Source organism: Chrysemys picta, chromosome 4 (genome assembly GCF_011386835.1).
Source record: "Chrysemys picta bellii isolate R12L10 chromosome 4, ASM1138683v2, whole genome shotgun sequence".
Classification (NCBI taxonomy): Eukaryota; Metazoa; Chordata; order Testudines; family Emydidae; genus Chrysemys; species Chrysemys picta.
In genome coordinates this window covers 75,596,859-75,607,220 of record NC_088794.1, presented here as the reverse complement: position 1 = coordinate 75,607,220, position 10,362 = coordinate 75,596,859, and the positions used below count along the sequence as shown (strand labels likewise).

At 45.8% G+C, this 10,362-nt stretch overlaps 1 protein-coding gene across 1 annotated transcript; it reads right to left on the bottom strand.

Moving 5' to 3' along the window:
• Positions 1–5,789: 5,789 nt before the first annotated feature.
• Positions 5,790–8,831, bottom strand: FJX1 (four-jointed box kinase 1). The gene has a single exon (XM_005304585.4). It carries the CDS (start codon positions 8,518–8,520, stop codon positions 7,129–7,131), a length of 1,392 nt encoding a protein of 463 aa, XP_005304642.2. The 5' UTR covers positions 8,521–8,831; the 3' UTR covers positions 5,790–7,128.
• Positions 8,832–10,362: the final 1,531 nt, after the last annotated feature.

Sequence of the window (10,362 nt, the reverse complement as noted above, 5' to 3'; positions counted from 1 at the left end):
CAAACTGAGGGAAATTGACTAACTACAGTCATTTAAACAAATACAGTGAATAGCTTCCCAGCTCAACTCCAAAAAAATCATACACAGAAGAAAAAATTCACACAGGCAGCTTTGAAACATCGTTTATTAATGCACTTTCCCCCACAGCAGGACACAAGGAGGAAGCTAGCAAGACAGGCACATTAAAAAATGATGACTCCTATAACTGAAATTTACAGATATGCAGAAATAAACCACACTTCTTTTGTGCTACATTTGAGATACCAATGTAAAATGTATTCACTCCTTTCTCTATTATGTGCTACATTAATGCTATTAGTGTGTTAATACCACTTTAGCTAAGTGCCTGTCTGTCCTCACTTTCAGGGGATTTCAAGCTCTCAGTGGTGGAATGAATAGGCTTTTTTGGGAGGGTGGTGTTTTGTTTTGTTGTAAAATGGAGCACATTTTGAGATAAAATCACTCAGACACTTTTGAATTAGACGAGGAATGGGGGGAGGGTAGGGACAGAGGGATTAAAAAAGACAAGCAATAAAATGAATCATTTCAAATCTAACCTCTAGCTAATAAAACCTCTAGTTAATAAAATAAAATGTCAGCCTTCTGGTTGATCCCAGTTATGGTCTTCTGTGCTGCTGGAACTCAAAAGTCACTATCAATTGAACATCAGGATGTGCTGGGTCCACATAGCAGCACAGGGGTTGGGTCCTTTTGCTGCAGCTGCAATGCAATCCCACATCTATTCCTGCTCCTTTTAAGTGCTGGAGCATACACACCCTTCTTGTCTGTCCTGCCCCACTGAAGTGCTGCACATTGCAGAAGAGCAGACTCCATTCTGGGGCACAGCTTGATCAGAATGCTCGCTGTTGTGACAATGAGATTATTTCATTGGATCTGGATGGAGAGGTTTGTCACTTTGGGGAATGCTTCTAAAAATCTAAAGTGAAAATGCATTATTCAATTGATAATAATGCTTTGTCTTTCCATAGCACCTTCTATTTGAGGGTCTCTAAGTGCTTTGGAAATGTAAATGAATTAATTCTCACAACATCTTAGTATGACAACCCTCCTTTTACAGATAGGAAAACTGTGGCAGAGAGAGGTTAAGTGACATGCACACGGTCAGATACTACACTGACAGGCACAGTATAAAAACCTAACTAGAATAAGTCACATAGGAAGTCTGAAACAAAGCTGGGGTTTAGCATTCTGGATCTCCCGAGTCCCAGACCCATGCTCTCAGCACTAGGCAATGTTCCTTGCTCACAGTGTAACAGGCAGAATACTAAGGAGTAAGACGCATCTTCTAAAAAGCTCTCTCCTCTATCTTGCATCTAGTGGAGACCAGCAGCAGAGCATTCTTTTTGCCAAAATATAAAAGCTATGCTAGATATATTTAGCCCATTCCTAGACAGTTAAGTGGTAAAGAGAGCTGAAATTTGTAGAGTTCTAATAGCTTCTGATGAAAATGGCCTATTTTGTGTCTGATAATTTAACAGCAGTTAAACACTAGAAGCTCTCAAGATGGAAGTTCTCTATTTATCTGCAGCATGAGCAGCAGCAGTGCAAGCTTTCACACTGTGCTCTGCCAACCTGTCTCAATTCTGACATGGAGAGGCCAACTTCAGGAGAGAAGGGGGTAGAGATGTGCCTGGTTGTCTGCATTTCGTTTCACGTATTCACTGTGGCCCAAATGTTTTGCTCAACAACAACAAAAAATGAAAATGAGTCTATTTCCCCTCCAATGTAGATCTATTGGCCAAGTGAAAAATACAAATCAATTTTGATAGCAAAACATGCAAAAGGTTGAATTCCGGTGTTGCCCCATTTGAAAGTTTCCTGAAAAATGGGATTTCTGGGTTGTGAAATGCTCCAAAATGAAATGACCAAATATTTGTAACCCTTTACAGAGTGGGAGGGAGAGGTCAGGTTCAATCATCCATTCACTCCTTGCCCTCTCTGCTGAGAGTGCCACACAGTTTCCAACTGGCAGCAGTAGTTTTTGTGATGGGGACACCTCTCCGCTGGGAACCAAATCAAGACCACTAATTCCTTTCAACAAGGCCATTCACAAGGTCACAGCTTTTGAGGCTTTGTCTACACTGGGATTTCAGCCACTGCGATAGCTGCACTGAGGCAAAACCCTAGCATAGAGTAAGAAAACTGCTATATGCTGTGCTTCAAATTGGTACAATTTACCCCATCCTGTAACCAGGGTAAGCTGCACCAGTACAAATTGCTTTGCCTGTCTACAATAGGGATTTCTACCAGTGCAGCTACATCAGTGGCTGGCTGTTGATGGCTGTAACCAGGACAAATCCCCAGCATAGACAAAACCTTAGTTGTTACAGCCCTGAGCTGCATTAAAACTAGTGACCTCAAGGAAAAAAGGTTTTATAGGTCATTACCAATCCTAAGTGTCATTCAGACCCTCAGCTTATTATAAAGTCTATGCTATTATTGCCAGAGCTTCACAGCATTCAATCCAGAGTGCATGGCTCTAAAGGAGCAGTTAAATTTTATGCTGTGGTTGCAAAGCAGGAATAACATACAAGATCGGATTAAGTCTTAATATGATCTCACATCCAAGCTAGTCCTAGACCACCTAGCATGGCAGTGAGCAAATTCTAAATACTATTATCATAAAAAACCCTCAAAGGAAAATAAACCACAAAACTATGCTAGTGGTATTAAGGGTGTGATGTAACCTACTGAATCAAAACATAACTCTGTGTTTAGCATTGGGCCTAAATTACTGGCATGATCTTCAAATGGGATGACCTGACCTTAAACAAAGGAGCTGTGCCCATTTCTGCCAGCTCCTGTGCCAGGGATGTACTCTAGAGGTGGCAGGCACATTTATCCACCTAATCTCAGTCTGGCTCTGTTCACTCAGTGGGCAGCCTATTAAATTCAATGAGATTGTGATGCTCACTGCACTGTGAGGGCTCAGTGATGACTCACTTTCCCTTACAAGTCTGGCTGTAATATCCTCACCCTAAAGTTCACGAGTAAACCCATCTCTGCCTGAAAAGAATCTGGGACCGGATTCTCCACTCACACTGGTGTAAATTGAGGGTAACTCCATTTATGTTGATGGAGTTAAACTGTATATGACAGGAGAATCATGCTTTTAGACTCCAGTTAGAGGAGACTTTGGGGGAAGGAATTCTGAAGATAATCAGACAGGAGAGTTCTGAGATAAGGGATTAAAGGAGGTGTGTTTCACATTCTGAAATCTACAGCCATTTTCAAACTACCTTTTCCTATCAGTTATATGTAACAATTGACAATTAATTAAGGACCAAGTGCAGCAAACCAAATAAGCCCATAAGCATGCAAGTGGTTACCTTGACTTCAAGGGGACTGCTAAATGCTTAAAGTTAAGTACATGCTTAAGTTTTTTGCTGAACTAAGGCCTAAAATCCCCAGACCTTATTCTACACTCATTTACACGAGTGTGATTCCTTTTACATCCAGTTAAATTATTTCTAAGCTACAGCAGTGTATGATCAGAATCAAAAACCCCAATGGCATATAATTATTTAGCTACACAGAAATTATTTCGAACTCCTTGGTTATTAAGTCTTCTGGTCACTGTACACCAAAAACAGGAAGGGCCTGACTCACTGCTCTCACTGATGAAAATCAGGAGTAACTCCTTGGGGAAAAAGGAGCTAAACTGGTGTAAATTAGAAGAGAATTGGGCACAAAAACGTTTAAAAGTTGTTCACCTCTTTGTTCTGGTTAGAGACAGTTAGACATCAGATCGCATATAAAGTTGAGAAGGAATGCAAAGAATGTAGCAGACCAAGAATTTACAAGTAATTATTCTGCCTTAAAGAAACTGAACAGAAGAGTTAAACATAGCCTTAATCTTCCTTAAATTGATGCTAATTCAAAGCTTTTTCTAGCACAGAGACAGATGATCTTACTTCAGACAAATAAAATGCATTGAGGCTCTTAGTATTTTCCTGAAGCACATAAAGCACACAGTAAAGTGTCATAATCCAATCAAGCTGGTTTTCTATATCCTCATTGAATAAGCTTATTTCTTCCAGTTGCTTGCAGATTTATCTCTAGCATCATTAGCCTATAACTATCCCCATCTTCTAACATGCAACCTATATATAACTTAAGATAGTTACCAATCATCAAATAGAAAATCATGTTTCTTCCTGAAAGGTGTAATTATCTAGGGTCTGGTTCTAAAGACGTTGCAAAGAAGATATATTGCCCATTAGCAGTCAAAACTGCAGTTGTGCTGATACTTACAGAAATACTTACTAAACAGAAATGAAACCTTAGATGTTTGTGGCACAGCAGTTTGCTTTTCACTGTGGTTTAAAATTTATGACAGTGGTTTATTATTTAGACGTATTTTCATTAGGTGAACACAACTGAAACGTTGCATCTGAGTGAGCTACAAAGTAATGCTGACAAACAGCGCTAAAGAATTAAGAATTACACAGTTAAATTGTACATTGTCATGTAAATAGAAAAGGGACACCACATGGGATTTTGTGCATTGTATTGAGAGATAACTACTGAGAACTATAAATACAAGTTAAATAAAGAGTCTTGTCAGTTAAAGCAGTTGAGTGAAAGCTGCTGTTGGGGCAGCTGTAAGATTTAAAAAATATACTTGGTAAAGAGCACTACACATTGTAACTGTACCAAGTTTATTCATGTGTTTGTAAAACTGTTTTCTTGCCCTTACAAAAATTAAAAGAATAAAGTGTCAAAGAAAACTGTTCAGCTGCGGGGGGTCAGCCTGCATAAATTAGTAACAGATATGAGAGACAGTCTCCTAGTATAAATGTGCACATATGCAGTACTCATTGAATTCATGGGAAATGTAATGCTCCAAATAACAGTGAACCTACTTATCTGGCTTCCATTCAGCACACTGCAGTGTTGAATCAACAAAGATATGCCTATCCAGATGTGGAAGAGGTTGTATTCCTATTTGATCGCATCATAGTTTGTATCTGGGGTTTAAAGAGAAGGTTTAATCCCTACCCCAACTTTGGCCTTTACTTTGCGTCTTGATGGTCTATTATTGTATCAGTAATGCTGTTACAAGTTGTTTTTTGGTAAAAACAAACAAACAAACAAATAAAATGAACTGACAGTTGTATAATTTTTCTTTTAGTTTGTACACTCAATCCCAAGAAATTTATGACACTCAGTGCAATGGAAATTTTCTAAATTATATTGTTTGTTGGACAAGCTTTCCAGTGCTGTGATTGGAGTTAGTCCCTAATTGTGACTACAGGATGAATAAAGTCAAAACACAAAGGATAGAAAGCTAGTATAAAGTACCACCTATTGATAACGGACTGACACCACAAGGGATGCTTTTGTTATAGCAGCGCTTGAGCTTGCAGTAACAGGTTGGTGCACTATTTGAACATATGATGAGGTTGTCTACACCATACTTGCACTGACTTAAGAAGTTAATGTCAAGAAACTGATTTAGTTATTTCAGAGGAAGAATGGGGGTGAACACATTTCAGAATAAAAGTCACTCAAGTCTATTTAACTAAGGCCCGTAACAGGAACTGTTATTCCAAAATAAGAATGTTCACATACCAACTTGCACTAAAAGAAGTATATTGGTTTTAGGAAAGGAAGAAAAAGAAAAGTTGGAAGGCCTGATTCTTCTCTTTCTTAACCTAGCATAAATCAGGAGTAGAGCTAGTGAATCAGGCTCTATTTCTCTTTGGAAAAAAACTGAAGAGTATGTGTTCTTTTTAAATTTAAAATAAGTATTTGGAACAAAGAGGTAAAACATTAACACCCTTTTACTGAAATATCAGTTTCTTTCATATGTTACAGAAGAACTTATGAACATATATAATGTACAGAAAAGGCAGACTTTGTAAAATAAAAGTCTTCTTATAAAAAATAAAAAGTCAAAGTAAAGTGCATGAAACTGATTTCCCCCCAATTTGACTAATGTGTCCAAAATCTTAGTACAATAACAATATTTAAAACCCTGGGATGATTTCTTTTTACCCATTAGTCAGTTATTTTAGCATTCAAACCAAATGACAGTGATTAGAAATAACAGACACTTATAACCTGAATCAGATTAACCAGATGCTTCCAACAACAAAGATGACAAACACTGGAATATCGACTCTCTATATACTTTTCATTGACAAGATTAACAAACAGTTAATAGATCCATTCTGGATAGAGACACCAATAGGAAAAGAGCCTCCATGGATGGGGCAGTTTTGCTAGTCAAGGGCTCCTGTTATGTTCAATCAGGTCTTAGTCTATGAATGTCAATTTTTTTTTAAATAAATGATCGTAACAACAAAATACATAAGTGTACCTGCCTGCCTCCATTAGAAGAAAGGTAGTTGATCCCAGTCCAGTTAAGGACAATAGTTTTTGTACACTGTCTTTTAAGTGGTCAGTTGTACTGAGTGAGTAAAAAGGGAAATACTTAAGAGGCATGATTTTTTTTAAACTCTGGCAAGAGACCCAGTGTGGAACTAATACAAAGAGATATAATAATACTGATAGCAGTTTTCATCTTCAGAACGCTTTAGAAACATTAACTAATTACTCCTCTCAAAAGCCCTGCCAGGCAGGCAGGTAAGTATTATTACCCATGCCTCACAGATGCAGTGAGCAGAAGCAGATGTTTTAGGGTCCCTTCACAGAGGCCAACAACAGGAATTCATGGGGCAAAGAATATTCAAATTAAATTGAGGCATCTAAAGCCACGTAGAGGGCCCAATCCTACTCCAGTGACTCTCCTAGGTAGCTGAGTACATTCGACTCCTCGCGAGGTGAAAAAAAGCACGGAGGGGACTCCAGTATCTCACAGGACTAGTCTTTTAAGCACTCAACTAAATGGACCATTAAAAAGGCTCCAGCACCCAGAAATGAGGAAACTGGGCCCTTTACACCACCATCAGGAGGTCCCAGTCCTGTACTCAACCCACTAGCCTACTCCTCCTTCCCACTAGGAAACTGGTTCCTGAATGAATGATTTTAGTCTCCTATTTAGAGAGTCCCAGGACATGTTATAACTGCAAAAAGGTTAGTGGGGAAAACCCACTCCTCACGCTCGGGTTACATAAATACAGGACAGTACAGACAAACTGATCACAGTGATGTGGCCATGGCTTTGCAGTGCAAAATGTGCTTGTGGACAAAGTCTATCCTGCCCTGCAGCAGCTGCGCCTGCTGCTCGGACAGGAAGCCGAGCCGGCCGGAGAGGGGTTCGTGAGTCCGGTAGAGTCTCAGCAGCTCCGAGGCTGCGTTCTGTAGGCGGTGCAGGTCCCGCACCCGCTGGGCAGTGGCCTCCCGGAAGATGCACACGGAGCGGAGCAAGGGCTCGTTGTACTTGTCCCACATGGAGAGGAGCCTGTAGCCGTGCACCAGGCCCGCCTCGTTGTCTATGAAGACGAGGCCCCCGTTGGGTGCCCTGTGTAGGTTGCTGGTGGCCCGGTGCATCACCCTGGGGTCCCACTGCAGGCTGAAGAGGTTGCTGACCAGCCGGTCAAAGTTGGCCGTCAGATAGTCAAAGAGGATCAGGTCGGTCCACTGCACCAGCTCCACCAGTTGGGACTGGGTGAGGCCGCCCAGCTCCCCAGCCGCCAGAGGCTGCAGTCTCCTGCCCGACCCCGCCTCGGATCTCCAGGGAGCGGGGGCAACCACGTCGGTCAAGTTGTCCACCCACTGGGTGAGGCTGACCACCGCCCCCTCGGCCCAGTGCGAGCCCCGCAGCTCGTCTCGCACCTGCCCCCACTGCCTGCCGCGGGCTTCCACCAGGGCCAAGGTCATGGGCGGCAGGCGCTGCTGGATGCCCAGCAGCTCGGCCAGCCGGTAGGAGAGCGCCTCGCCCTGGATCTGCTCCGGGTTGATGCCGTAGCGGACGCAGGCGCGACTGCCGTCGGACAGCCGGGCCAGCCGGTTGGAGCTGCGGCCGCACCCGCCCCGCTCCAGGGAGGCGACGCGAGCCGCCCGGGCAGTCTCCAACCACAAGGCCGTCTGCTCGGCGTCGAAGCCCGGGGGCACCTGCTGCTCCAGCGCTCGGCTCCAGAAGATGCCCCCTTGCACGGGGGAGGCGGGGTCCGCGGGAGCCTCCTGGGCCAGCCGCTCCCTGGAACCAGGCTCCAAGTTGTGCCTCTGCCGGGGCTCCGGCTGCGAGCTCTGTCCGGGCTCCGCGGGCTGCTCCGGCCCCTCCAGGGGCTCGCCCCTGTCCCCGGCGGCCGGCAGCGTGAGCAGCGCTCGGAAAGTTTTCTGGGCGCCGCGGGACTCGCCCTGCCCTGTGGAGCGGCGGTCGGGAGCCGAAGCTCCGGTGCTGCCGCGCTCCCAGCCCCGCTGTTCCTGGGGCAGCCTCCGGCCGGCTGTTCCCTCGGGGAAGCGCCGCTCCTGCTCCGCCGTCTGCTCCTGCTCCCGCTGCAAGCCGGTCCAGAGCCCCAGCAGCGAGCCCAGCACCAGGAGCCAGAGCGCGGCCAGGGAGCCCAGCCCGGCCCGGCCCGGCCGCTTCATCCTCCCGCCGCCGCTTCACTCCGCTGCTCCGGGACCTGGCGGCGGTGCAGCCCCGCCGCTCCCCGACTCCGGGCGACGCTCATTCATCGCCGCGCGGGGCGCCGGGACCCTCCAGCCCCCGGCTGAGACGCTGCTGCTGGGCGGGCGGAGGTGGTAGCCTCGGGGCCGGCTAGGGGGTGTCGGGATCTCAGCTCCGGGACCGGCCGTTCCGCCGGCAGCTTCGCCCGGTGTCTGCACCAAGAGCTACCCTCCAGCGATTGAAATTCACAGGCACCGACCGAGACCACGTGGGGAAGCGGGGGGAGGGGGGAGGGGGACCCTCCCCCGCGCCCAGCATGGTCCTCCGCTTAAAGCGGCGATGCCTGAGCTCGGTGGGCCCACGCTTGGGGTGATGTTGCCCGCAGGGGGCACCAGGGAAGGAGGGGATCCCGGCCAGCCACACAGAGCGCTGAGCCACCGCGGCCACTGGTAGCGGTAGCATCTACCGCTGTGAAGGGAGGAGACCGGCACCTCTCTGCAGGTCACCAATACCGTCACCCCCACACCCCTTCCGTCCTCGGGAAGCACCAAGGATGCTGCACCTTTGGGCACAGCAGAGAGAGGGGGTCAAGCTGCTAAATTCAGGCCCAAATTTCAGATGCCCCAAAGGCTGAGGAGGGGGGCGGGGTAGGGCAGCGGATCTGATTTAGTTTACGGGATAGATGGGGGTGGGGGCACTTGCAAAATGCAAAATCCCGCCACGTTCAGGGGCAGCTGGATAGATGCGGGATTTTGCTTCAGGTCCAGTTCTTGGCACTTCATCCCTTAACGCACGTTGGTAACAGTGTGGAGGGGATGCCAGTGGTTTGATTAAATCACTATTTTATACCCGATGGATGTTACTGTATCGGTTGTGCAGTTCTGGTCCCACTCCTGCCTTCTAAACACACTCCCTCAGTTCCCGCTCGTTATCACCCTTTATTTATTAATGGCATTTATTGCTCAGATTACATTTAGCGCCAGGCACTCTCCAAACACAGACGCCAGGCGCTCTCCAAACACAGGGCGGTACCGTTGCCTCTCCCCCGCCACACACTCTAAAGAACAAAGGCAGAAAAGGGATACCATGCGCAAGCAGAAACCATGGTAGGCACATGGCGAATTCTGTCGGGTTCATGCAGATCCTTTGTTTTGTCTGATCCTGCAGATTAATCTGCTCAGGCAGAACCCCCAGCACTAATGAACTCATTGAGGCTCTGTCGGTACCAGAGGTTTACACTCCCACGGATCATTGTATTTCCCTCTCTGTGGTATCTATCATCCATCTCTTCTCCCTTCAGAAACCCCCATTTTCAGTGCCGGCGCTCACAGATCAATGCAGATATCACCTGTGGATCAGTGATTTCTTTTTTGCCAATTTTATTCCTTGCCCGGATCTCTCTATGAACTGGGGGCGTGGCTTTTAGAAACTGTCAAATGTTTGCCCAGTGCCATTATTTGAAGAATATAAATGCTAAGGATGAAGAGGATTTATTGGGGAAAACCACCAAGACTAATGGGATGAAATTCAAGTCAGCCTAAATTTTCTCTAGCAGGAAAATCTGCATGACAGTAAAGTTGTATTAGGTTGTGCATCACTTAAATCCATCTATTGCAGTTTAGTCAGTCAAGCTATTCCTATATAATTAAACCCATTGCTTAACCCATCACTTATCATAACACTGACATTTGTTATCTTACAGGGTTTCCTTTTCCCCTCAATCCTGTGCACACACTGGTTTGTTATTGGTGAGTTGCTTATGCCCAGTGGGCTGTATCCACAGCTTTTTGGGGGAGGTAAATTAGCTGAGGAGTGCAGGAATT

What these genes read in the sequence shown, in the direction of transcription:
- FJX1 (XM_005304585.4), bottom strand. Translation starts at nt 8,520, where the DNA reads ATGAAGCGGCCGGGCCGGGCCGGGCTGGGCTCCCTGGCCGCGCTCTGG.